This window comes from Strix aluco, chromosome 11 (genome assembly GCF_031877795.1).
Source record: "Strix aluco isolate bStrAlu1 chromosome 11, bStrAlu1.hap1, whole genome shotgun sequence".
Taxonomy (NCBI): Eukaryota; Metazoa; Chordata; class Aves; order Strigiformes; family Strigidae; genus Strix; species Strix aluco.
In genome coordinates, this window is record NC_133941.1 from 22735263 (window position 1) to 22748603 (window position 13341).

The 13341-nt window shown below is 39.3% G+C and overlaps 1 protein-coding gene across 14 annotated transcripts in view; it reads right to left on the reverse strand.

The window, feature by feature from the left end:
• The window catches only part of IQSEC1 (IQ motif and Sec7 domain ArfGEF 1), a 357026-nt gene that overhangs the window by 224638 nt on the left and 119047 nt on the right, over positions 1 to 13341 (reverse strand). For 3 of the 14 annotated variants that reach the window (XM_074836685.1, XM_074836687.1, XM_074836690.1), the window contains one exon: positions 3805 to 3867. The exons of the other annotated variants lie outside the window; for them this stretch is intronic. In XM_074836685.1, the coding sequence (XP_074692786.1) occupies positions 3805 to 3867 (63 nt within the window). The remainder of the gene's footprint in view (positions 1 to 3804; positions 3868 to 13341) is intronic. 14 annotated transcript variants of the gene reach the window in all.

Here is a 13341-nt window from a genome sequence, read left to right on the forward strand (position 1 = left end):
AAAAAATACACCATGATTCTGTTATGTAAACATCTATTTATGTACACAGATAAACACACATATATACACAAACAGAAGTATGCTCCCTATGGAAGCCTACAAAAAACCCAACAAAAAACCTACGTGGAATGAATGATCATACTACACTATGAGTTTCCAACATTAACGAGGACTTACATCAACCATACAACATTTTCAGTCACGGATAAATATAACCCATAGCTGAATCTCAGTAGCTGGACTGTCTAGGTTAATTGGTAGGTTTAGCAGGCTTAATTCACTTTGTGTTGAGAACTGGTACCTATTAATCCTCTTCCTGATGGATACAGAGCTTTGTTACCTTTAAAAAGTCAAACAAATGCTGAAAAGTCTGACTAAAATAGTACAACATGCAGGACTTGTATAATCAGAACAAAGGTGCCAATGCTTAGGTGACAAAAAGGAAGCATTACAGGACTGATCCTTAAAAGCCCAGTGAGACACCCAAAAGACATTTTCAAACAGCATGGCATTGGTATGACGGTCATGACTTGACTCGTTTCATTTCTGTGTGAAAAAGTAAGTTGTGATATCTATCTAGTATCTCAAGAAATCAGACAATCTACAGATAAAAAAGATTAAATTTGAAGGAGTGTTATAATTGCAAGCTATATTATTTGGAAACACTTCTACCTCTAACGAGAGTCCAAATTCCCTCCCATAGCAATGCTTTTGCTTTATTTCCATTTCCCAGTTTCTGTAAGTTGGTTTCTGTGGGGTCTGGGGTTTTTTGTTCGTTTGTTTTTAAAAAGAGATTTCTGTCAGACTGCCGGTCTCAACAGCATTAGCTGAGCTTCCCAGGCACTGTTACAGCATTGCTGGGGGGGGCAGTAACAGCCATTCACAGTACTGTACAGCAGTAAGTTGCAGGCACCAGTTATCTTATCCACTTACACTCAGCACGAAGTTTGGAGGGTGGGGGGGAGACTCTTCCGTCATCTATAGACTTCCCATACTGGTTTACTAAAGGATTCAGTTTTGATGCATTAATGCAACTTGAACACACATGCACTGAGACAATCACTAGTAATTTTGCTACTAGTTTTCTACATTTCTACTCTAAGCTTCATGCTTATATGAATATCAAGCTTTGATAGTCTTCTATACTGGGGTACAAGAAAACGATAACTAAAAGGCCAATTCCACCAAATAAATGGCCCACACCTTGTTATTTTTTTTCTCCATGCTTGAGGGAAGCTGCCATTTGCCATGTGGATGACTTTCTTTCCTTTCAGGCATTATCTTTAATACACCTATCAAATAGCACCTTTCAGGTTTATCATTCATGGGGTACTTCACAGAATCACAGAATCATTCAGGTTGGAAAACACCCTTGGGATCATCGAGTCCAACCCTCAGCCCGACTCTACAAAGTTCTCCCCTACACCACATCCCCCAACAGCTCATCTAAACCACCCTTAAACACATCCAGGGATGGGGACTCCACCCCCTCCCTGGGCAGCCTATTCCACTCTCTGACCACTCTTTCTGTGAAAATTTTTTTCCTCATGTCCAGTCTGAACCTCCCCTGTTGCAGTTTAAAGCCGTTCCCTCTTGTTCTGTCACTAATCACCTGTGAGAAGAGACCAGCACCAACCTCTCTACAACGTCCTTTCAGGGAGCTGTAGAGAGTGATGAGGTCTCCCCTCAGCCTTCTCCTCACGCTAAACAGTCCCAGCTCCTTCAATCTCTCCTCACAGGATTTATTCTCCAGGCCATTCACCAGCTTCGTTGCCCTCCTCTGCCCTCGCTCCAGCACCTCGAGATCTCTCTCGGATTGAGGTGCCCAAAACTGGACACAACACTCCAGGTGTGGCCTCACCACTGCAGAGCACAGAGGGACTGTCACCTCCCTACTTCTGCTGGTCACACTATTTCTAATACAAGCTCTCCTCCTGACTGCAGCAGAAATTGTATTCTTAGCAGCAATTTCCCCCCAGTGTTCATTAATACTGGAGTTCTTCTTTAATCCTTGCTGACCTGTCTTCATATTTTGTTGTCAACCCTACACCTCCTGTTTGCTAAATCACATTCTCAGCTCATTTTGCTCCCTACTCCTGTTACTGCTCCACAAGTTTGTGTTTCTTCTCTCTCGGTACAGCTAGTTCTGTGAACACCCACATTTGCTTGTCCTTGTGTGGTAAAGGAGAAGACATTGTTTTGTCTGGACTGGCTTCTCTTCTGACTTATCAACATAATGCAAGGACAGGGTGACTCCCATGGGAGACCACCCCACTAGAAAACACTACTGTTTTCCTAAATTAGCCAATGTTACCCATTCCTTTTGATGAGAATGTTGATCTTCGTCACAAAACCAAATAATTTTGTAGCTGAGAACAAAGCACTCTGCAAAATTTAAAGCCCTACAACTATCAATAAAGCTGGAAGGAAGCTCTAAGAGCAAAGCATACATGCTGTGTGTTCAACACTTCCACATGTAAATGGATTTAAATGAAAATGGTATCAGTCCTGAAAAGGTAGGTGCTTGGAAAGGAAACTTTTGCTGTGATTGTTTTCTATACTAAAATTACTAAGCAATCACATTAACATTGACAACTCTCATATCTCTTTCATACTGAGACTTTCACTGTCCCCTGTCATGGTAGCATCTCACTTCAGAGCATGAAACCCAAAAGCATTATTAGCCACCAGGACTATGATTTCATTATAATGTGATTTCCCACACACACATTTAAGAAAGCATTGAAATTGTAATTTCAGACTGCGTCTACTGATGTGTTCCTTTATTATCTACACATTTCTTCATGGGACAGAAATGTACATTATCTGCAGATCGCTAATGCAGCACCGTTTTATGATATATGACTCACTACTCATATGTACCAAACTCAAATACTCTGTCTTCAAGGCTCACTCTACACAAGTCTGGGTTACTATTCTCCTGATAGCTTGAAAGTGTTAAGCTACTTAACGCTTCCTTTCTCAAGCTAAGTGTTCCTGTATTGTTGGGATTTTCAGTGACTGTAATTATCTCATGTAGTGATACAAACAACACTTTTCTACAGGAATATTACTTATAAATAGGAGTTTTACTGCCTTCGCTTTGGATTGGATGCTAATGAGCTAGTTGGATAACAACTCTCGTAATACTTCCACAGCATGTGGGCCTCCTACTTTTCTTTTAGCCCAGATTCCATAATCCAAGTATACTGGGAATCTAGCAATCTTTCAGAAGCATGGAGGACATGAAAGCCCCCATGTGTATTTTATCACAGCATTTAGAAGCTTATGCTTCAAAGCCACAAGCCATTTTACAAAATCAACATGAGATAAATGTTTTTCCAGATTCATTCTTTGATCAATATTGACATCATCAAGGTTGGGAACCATAATTTGTTGACCCATACTCCACCTGAAGTCAGTGACAGAAGGTACAAAAAAAAAATATTTGCACAATCACCTCCACATCACAACCTTTTTATTTGCTTCTCTCTCCAAATAAAACAAACACCCTTGAAAGACTTGTACAAGACATGAGTGCAGTTCGTTGCCATATGTCAGTGGAATAGGAGCATGTGCCTGAGGGTTTCGGTCTGTTGTAATAGAAGCCCCACCCTGTTAATGCTATTAATAACGTGACTGTTTCAAGTGAAATATTCATCTAGTTCCCTGAGACAAAAATCTGCTCTGAGCAAACGATCTGAAGGCAGATTTGTTACAGACCAGTGTAGTACCCCATCTCATCACCAGGTGCTGATCCCACTAAGTAATTAGCATGTTTCTTTAGCTCTCAGTCCTACCTACCCTGATACACAGCAGCGGGAAGCATCCACGGGAAGGACACAGCAGCGGTTGGAACGGGTAGCTCTGCAGGAAATTAAACATAAAATTGACCACACATTAGCTAAGCAAACTGAGCAGATGCTGAGCTTGAAGGAAATGCTGGGGCCCTAATGCTGTCAGTATTTGAGACCACTGCCTAGGAACAGACCTGAAAAGGACATTCCATTTCACTGGTCAATTTTAAGTGGTATTTCAGAAATGCCTTTGCACTAATGACTAAGGCCCTGGAAGGGGCTGGTTTGGTTTGTTAGCTTTATCTCCAGCACTATGACAACAAGTTGCACACATCTTCCTTGCTTTGCAACTGTTCCAAAACTCTGAGTTTTTCAAAACCTCATAAAACTATATCAACTTTGCACTTGCCTAGAGCCAACCAAAATGGCTCTCACCACTCTGGCTGTGAATACTCTGGAAATGTACACATCAAAACTGAAAACTGAATTGCTAGGCAAAAATCCTAGGTGCTGTACAACATACAACATGCTATTTTAAAAGAAAAAGCAAATTATAAAAAAAATCTAAAGCAGCCACAACAGTTGCAGGACTGGAAGGCAGTTTTCTTTCTTCTTCAAGAGAAAGCAGTCAGGCTATCAGGAAACTCAGAACTGATAACAAGGTCTAGTTCATAAGGCTTTCTGGGGTGGTTGGAAACCAGTATGAAGAGTTCCACTGTGGGGGGACAGGGACAATTCATTGGTGACTAGCTTGAAATGCTTAAACTTCTCTAGAGTCTTCCTCACTGTGACAACATAGACACATTAAAGCTGACATTACTGAGTCAGCACCTTAAGCACTGCACATTTCTGTTCAGAAAGAACTTTTAGCTAAATACCTTTGAAATGTATTAGTAACAGATAAAGGCAACTGTAGCATATAGATTAAAATTCCTGTTACAAATACAAAACCAACTGAAAACCAAACAAAGGTAACTCAACATTCTTAATTTCCAAATATCTCTTGTAATCAAAACAAGAAAACCCCACTCATTGTTTGTGACTTGTTAGATATTGATCAAGACTCCCCTATTATTACCATGTATCAAGAAAAGAGGAAGCAGGAGTTTGAGTCACTGGAAGGCTTCAGAAACTAAGACACTTTCAGAAATCTGGAAATATTCAAGGGAATTTTAAAGGGATGGCACAGATCAAACTGGATTGAGTCTTCCCTGTCTTTTTATAAAGGTAAAAAGCATTACTTTTCCCAAAATATTATTTTTACATATACAAAAATGTATTTCAGAGTATTACAGGAAAATGAAGTTTGTTCTTATGTTCAAGCACATTTGTTCAAGCATCTGAGAGGCAGAAATGCATCAGTTCTTATAAAGTAAGTTTCTCCTCCAATTCATACTTTCCTCCACCATCCATATCTCAAATACAGTAGCAAAACTGGCCATTTACTTTTCAGCTAAGGCCCTTGGAGCTTTAGGAGGATGAAGAGGTCAAGACCTGTGTCTCCTCCAAACACCAGCACAACTCTGTTTGCTCTGATGAAGTGTTGCAAGCAAGTGCTTAGAGAAAGCAAAAATTTGCTTGGGACAGCTGTCACGTGGGATGGGTATCAGCTGCCATCAATGTTTTGTCACTGACTTACATTCCTAAGACGCAACTGATACATTCACTGGTGCCAGAGAGGGATCACCTAGCTGATTTGGAATCTCTGGTTTATCCATTTTTGCCAAATCTAGGGCAGGCAGGTTGGAGAGGAAAGTTGGGTCCCTTCTGCACTGATGGCTTAGTCATATGCCACTATTGAGACGAACAGGGTCTCCATGCTGCCCTCCAGTAGGGTACAGACTACAACCAGCCTGCCTGGTAGGCAACTGTGGACTATTTACCAGTAACGCAGATTGTGATTAGCATCGTGTGTTGCTCCCTTACGGCTATAAACAGCCCATTGACTTTGGCAGCTGTACATTCACCATAACATGAAAAGGAATGGAAAAAAAGTACTGCATGTTTCAACCACTGAATTGATAACACTAAAGCAAAATTCATAGTTTACCAGATCCTTTTCATTTCTAAAACTTATATTTGTCATATACACAGCAGTAGAGGGTTCTATCCTTTATATATTCTAATATGATGAATCACGCTATGTTACTGAGCTACTCTCAGAAGTAATCTAAGCTTTAGAATAAAATCACTGACTACAGAAGCCTTAAGAAGAAGAAGAGAAAAAAGATCAATAAAAATATTCTCTGAAAAATAAGCTCCTATGAATGAGGGGAAGTAATTTCATGCCAAAAGGAAGTGCTCAGCTATGTGTTATGTGTCTTTGTAGCAGGTTACTTTAAAGTAGGCCTTTCTAGGAGCACATCAGTAGGAGAATACATGAACTTCAGTAATCCCATGAAAGAATAAAACAGCCCCTGCAAGTGACTCCCCCCCTCTTATGGAAGCCAGCCAGCTTCAACAGCAAGTACTCTCAAAAGAAAACCGGCCTGATAAAACCTAAAGCTACTATAATAGGCAGGGATTGTATCTGGGTGGCAATCAGCAGCATTATTTCCCTAAGTATCAGTGATGTGTTGACATTGATATCTTCACCTCTGAACTCCGACAGAATAAGCTGCCCTGAAAACAGGGGTGGTTCACCCCTGTGCCACTGGCCGAGACACGGCAGCGAGCGCTCGTGCGTCCTTCCCGCGGGGACCCAGCGTGGCTTTCACCCACCCCAGGCAGATGGACAGCATTCCCACACAGTTACAAACCCTTTGATGCTCTTTTGAGAATGATGCCAAGAGGAAACCTCAGTCACAAGTCCAGCTTGTGCATGCTCTTCAGAGCACAGTTCCTCCCCAGAGGTATCACAGCTCTTTGGGATGCCTGTTCCCAATGCTATATTGAAGTAATCTGTCCCAGCACCTAAAAAGATGCCAGCTCTACTACTTAATCCTTTGGCCACAATGTCAGTATGCATACATGTTGAGGCACCCACAGCCATGTTAATAAACAAGCTACGTCTCACCCACGGCAGACTACTGTTGATTTTTGCTTTGCTGGTAAATGGAAAGATATTTTTCACCCTTCACAGCTACAAATGATCACAATCTCATCTATGGTATAACCTTCAGGGTGTCTCCAAGTCCCCATGACAGCTCTTTGGGCTTTGTTTCTTTAACACATACCTTTTCCTCTTTGCAACATCTGACCTTTTAAAATCACTTTCGCCAACACTGCCAGTATGTGAAAATCAGATTACACGAAGACAATTCTTTGTTAGATACTGAAAAATAGAAGGAAAAAAAAGAAAAAAAACCCAAACAGCTTTGATGATCCCTTGGTTTTGCAGGGCAAAGATCTGATGTGTCTTCTGGAAAGCATCGCTACATGTTACGCAGCAGTGCCAGTACAAGCCTCAGAGGCAGGCAGCCTGAGGAACAATTGGTACCAGAGACAAAGAAAAGGATGGTCTTTTAAGGTGAAGCACCCAAATTCTCAAACTGAGATATTAGGGAGGGGAAGCAGTGATGATTCGTCAGAAAAAAAGCAGAATTCAATCCAATGGTACCCTCTTGAAGCATGAGTAAAAGTGAGAGTAATCCATCAAAACACAATAGCAAAAAGGGCGAAGAATCAAGTCTACAACTCAGAGAGGTGGTTCAGCTCCAAAACACGGTCAGATCTGTATTTGCTAGATTTCTGTTGTTCAAGACTGGAAAGTCATAGACATGCTAACATTGCTTTATCTGAGCAGCTTTTATATTTCAGTTTTCTTAGGATGCAGTAAGTGAAATGCCTGCTTTCTTGTTTCCAAGTATTACTTCTTCATATGCCTTTAAAGACTGAAGGAATAACAAGGAACTACAGCAGGGACTGTCAACCTGCACGAGTAACAGAGAAGAACAAAGACCTAAACTGAAATTTGCTCTACAGCATTTCATATTATAGTTTCAGATACAGCTCTGTTCACTGCATTGTGATTCTTGGCAGCACAAATGGGAATGTTAGGTTATTACAATTCCTGCTATTTGTGCAGACTGCAATCTCTCCTCCCATCAGGAGAAAACTCTGAAAGCACTGGGTCATGAAGCTATAAAGCCTGTGATAAAAATAACTTATCAGACACTAATACACATATTTTAGCAAACGCGTGGCAAAATTAAATCTGGGTATATGTTTTTCTGCAACAGACTGATGGCACTACCACTTAGCCTATGTACACTGTGGCAATGTCAGTGCAGGGCAATGTTCTTCATAAGAAGGCTCTTATAGCATGGACGACCATGTACACACACAGATCAGTTTGAGGCTTCTGAGTATGGCTTTTACGTTAGAAATACGTGACGCAACACATTCGTGCCTTCTACTCCTCGTGTTCATCTCAGTACTGGAAAGTAACAGATAGCGAGTAGGTTCCCAAACCAGATTTGTCTTGGACAGGACAGGCCTAAACCTTAGTGCTGGACTTCAAATAACAGGAGCCCATTACCCTCTGAATGGGATTAAAGCACGGCCTTAACCAGAAACTGAAACACAGTCTAATGCCAGGAAAGCAGTTTTCATTAGAGAAATGCTGATAGTAAAGAAGATGGGCTGAAATGGTCTGGATTTAAAAGCCTAAAATCAGCCTTCCTGAGGTGGCTTTTTTTTTCCCCCCCCCAGGGAAGGTCTATCACATAACTAGAACAGTGATTTTTTTATTTTTAATTTTTTTTTTTCACATGCTATTTTCTTACTTATTTACTTCCTCACTTTTATGAAATTGGTTTTGTAAATTAATGTGACAGGTCACTTTCTTCACTTGCCAATCAAGGTATGGTTGGACTTTGAACACGTTGCAGAGTCTAAAGCGGTATGTTTGAGAGACCATCATCAGCACTTCTCTCCTAGTAACCTCTCCAACGCTCTGACGCCAAAGCTCAGTATTGAACAGCATCCCTGTTAATTCTAATTTTAGTTCCACCTCTTTTTGACCACCAATAAATCCATGTTGCTTTGTAATCCAGAACTGGGATATGTTCCAGCATTACAGAATTTGGCATTTTAAAACCATTTCTGTACCTACCCCAATTGTCAGTAACCTCAATATGTTTGGCATATGAGAAAATATACATTTCTGCTTTAGGGTCAAGTAAAGCCTATGGAATGGTAATTCTAACAGTGGTATCATTCCTGGAACTGCAGACAATATAACATCGTGATGCCATGTGATATGGAAATGGATTTCTTTGCAGAAAGAACATGATCTGTTTGTCATTAAAACATGCTCAAGTTCTTCCAAGGGATCAGCTACTAGAAACGGCAATTCTGCATCAAAACCACATTCCCTGAAAATCCCTTACTTTCCCCTTATGTAGCTTTTATGCCAAGACAAAATTTTAATTCTAAAACAAAAACACACCCTTTCTTCCCATCTTTAGAGAGCCTTTCAGACCTAAGTAATTACAGAAAGATGTTTTTATTAGTCTCAAGACTGTTATCCAACTATTCCTCAGATATTTTATAAACTGTGTATTTCAAAGAGCTGCCAAAAATACCAATTTTATTTAATTCAAGTAACAGATCTACATATTTAAAACTATGTCTTACTCTGAATCCTTCTGTGATGATAGCTATTATCTGCTGCTTTCATGGTAGGCAGTGCTTTTACTTGGGTTTATTACCGAGGAAATTAAGTGCTACAGCGTGTCAGGCCAACATGACATGGTTTCAGCACTGTGCTAAGTTTCATATCCTCGGGCACCTTCAAATTACAGCTAAGCAGAGAAGACTTCCACTAATTTGAAATATAAGACAATAAATAACCGGGGTCTAACTGAATGGGGGAACGGGGAGAAGAGCCTACTTACAACACAGCACTGGCTACACGTAACAGGTCTAACAGCTGTACAGCTCCGTGTTCCTGCCTCGCAGGGATAGCAGGAGGATCCCAGTCTGAATCTATTCCTCTGGTTCAGTTGGATTTCCCGAGTACAGGGGAAGGATGGTATTTGGCATCTTAGAAGGAAAGGAGCCTGATCAGTAACACAGAGCACAGTAAAAGTATAATTGTATTAAACACTTAAGACAGTCTTAGTGCATGATACCTCTCCCCCTTACAAACATTTCCAATCTAACAGTCACTACACTGTAAATAGAATTTTGATTAATCCCACTGAGGATTCTCTCTCTCCAATGTAGCTTAGTATGATATTCCAAACCAGTGACAAATACTCAGAGGTATTACATTTAGAGAAAAGCTTACTTAAAGGTTTTCAGCCTCATCTATCTATAATGATAAATGAAAACCCAAAATATCTGACACTATAAAAAACCCTTTTTTTGAGATGCAGATTCCAGAGCAACTTTTAAACTTGCCAGCTGACGCCTGACTATCCATAATGATGAACGTGCAAATCTTTCTACATTTTGTCTCTTCTTGTCCCCAAAATATCAGTATGCCAGCATGCGACAATGAAGAGGAGTGAAAAATGCTGCTGATAACTGGTACGGGATTTGCAATAAGGTATTTAGCATAATATTCTAGTCCGGTTTATTAGCCCATGCTGTCCTGAGAAGACAACACCAACTACTGGAACTGGGTCGTCAGTGTGCACACATTCATGTGTTTGATTACAACTTTGAGTGGTTGCCAGCATCTTCCTGGGGAAGCTGAAAGACATACTCTTCAGCAGTGCAAGTGGACTAAATTAATTTAACAAAGAAAAGCTACTTATCTAGTTCCATGCTGTTAGACTTCAATTTAGGGGAATATTGCAAACAACGGAAGTAGACCATGTCTTCAATAAGATCTGCCGAAGTCTCTCTAATGTAAAATGTTAAGTAATTTAGCATAGGGGCTGCTACCAGCACTCCTTGCAGTAGCCCATTTTTACTACCTTTGGCCATTCAACAATTGCCACTGATTAAATTCTACTTTCAAACGGAACCCAAATGTAGACCTGAGGATATTCCCTGCCCCTCCTTCCATCACTCACGTTTCAATCCGCATACACTGGGTTATCAGCGTACAATCAGCCATCCCATTCTGTCTGCAGAACAGGTACTCATCTAGAGCCAGTGAAATACAGATTAGGGAGTTACTGCTCAAGTAGAAACGAAAACAATAAAAACAGACAACTGCCCAACCAAGGGAGGAATGCCCTCACAGCTCAGCCTTCCAAACATGTCAAGGAATCAGCTATGAAAAAGACTGTCAGTACATCTTCATCCATTGCCTTATGTACTGATTCAGACAAAGAAATGGTCACATAAGATGATAGAAACTAAAAGGAAAAAAAAAAAGCAATCTTACAGACTTCCTTGCAGTTTTGGGTATTTTGGGCAAAATATAAACTGCTTCTAAGTAAGTTTTCACTCATCACTAAAACTAGAAGTTGATTCTCTTGTAGATTAGAATAGTTAAAAAAAGAACTGCAGGGGAAAAAAAAAAAAAAAGGCAATGAAAATCCTTTATAGCCAAGTTACCTATCCAAGCAGTAAAAGGGAAAAAGATAGAGTGGGAGCAAAGCAGGTTCTGAGGCAGTTTATGCTTTAAATTAACTTTGGTATTATAATCAACACATACACATTGTTATATTAAAACACAATATTTTTCTACTTCCACCCTGTGTATTGGAATATTAATGACTTATTTTTAACCAGTTTGTTTCCATTTACCTTTTTATCAATAGCTCTTATTAAGCTAAATTTCTGGTAAATCTTCTATTGGGGGGTGGGGTTTGTTTTGGTTCTGGCTTTACTTTTACAACCACTACCACAAAAAGCATTTAGGGGCCTCACTCACAAAAGATACAATATAGATACAATTTCAACAAATATCTTCACAACTTTTCCATACAAACAGGATTTAGGGTGGATTTTCCTGAGGTGTCACATTTTTCACTCTACCCAGAACAGATTATTTTAGATGTGAGTAATTTCAGAAATATGTTATTAATAACAGAATTAATACTGGATTACTGGGAAATATTGGATTACACTGGAAATCCTAGTGTTTTGACCACTGTTTGTGTTCCCGTTTGGATTTGAACAGACAGAAGAGTAAGATTTTGATAACTGAAAAGCAGCAACAAATTTCAACTTTAAAAAAAGCATCACTTTGTGTGGATGTTAACCTATGCAATTACCTGAGTCCTCTTGAGATTTTAAAGGTAGAAGTTCTGCCACGTTGCAGAAACTTCTGAGGCCAAGCCATCACGCTGCAATAGGCCATAAGCTTATCTGGCTGCAATTTTGGCTGAAACAATCTTGAAGTTTACAAGTCTATAAAATCATTATGATTTTCTGATAGGAAACTATTTCATCTAGCCTCTAAAGAGCAAGGTATTTGTTTAATACAAGTCAACCACGATGAATTGAGAATATTTCAAAAGTAGAGGTCAAAATATCCATATATTTTTCAGAGGCTGAGTTTACCTTTTTTTTTTTTTAAATAATGCCACAGAAAACCTGCTGAAATGTTTATCTAAATAAAATGAAACATTCCCACAGAGTCTATATTTCACTACAGAGCATGCTACCCTGCCCCTTTAAAATTATCACACATTTTTAAAAAAGGGATGAGACAAAGTTTTAACACTTACCTCATTAACATAACATGATTTAAGCATATATAATAAGAATATTTATAAGACTGTATCCTCAGACCAAAGCTACTTACTGAATATTTAAACAGAAATAGCTTAAGATATTTAACTTCCAGCATTGATACTGAAACTCTTGGACTGCTACGGAAATATTCCTAAAAGCCTTTTCTGCCTTTTACAGCTTACAAAAAGCTTTTTCTTTTTACAAAAAAGATTCAATACATATATATTTTCACAGTCACTTCCACTTTAAAGCTCAGATTTATGTTGCTTTCTTCTACTTTCAACATTACCATTGCTGTTTGCATACTTCTGTTTCTCAGCCAGCTGAAAGCCACCATAATTTTCTTTGCCTCGACTATTTGTGCTTTAATGTATCATTTGTAAGACTCAAACATGTAAACTTGCTGAATTCTACCTAGAAAAATGTGATTATCTTTCTTCTTTATACAGGCAGATATACATGGGCAAATTCACAAATGCTGTACTCTTGCAACAGCATAAGGAAAACAGAGCAGAATTTTCTTTAAAATACGAAAGGCATTTTTTTTGTTTCAAAAGTATAATCAAAATTGAAACATCTGTAAATTAATAAATGCTTTAATTAATATGCATTTAATTATGTGTGCTGAGATATAAGCTTTCCACTTAAGGGAGGTTACCCAGGCAGGCTTCATTAAAGTGGAAATTGAATCTTCATCTCCAAACTGCCACCACTGAAACATCCTCTCTCTAATTTAGCCATTTACTGGATAAAAACCTTCCTCTCGGAACATCAAGCAAGGCATTTTCTTTGAACTTGTTTGCAGCTTCTTGCAAACTGAAGAGAATTCAATCCCTCATAAGTCTTTTCTGAGAACTAACAGCATTTCTTGCCATGAGAGAGATGGAGGTGACCAGGGTTAAAAAAGACATGGATGATGTAATAAAATAAATCAGGGGCATGTTTTTGTCTCTATCAAAAG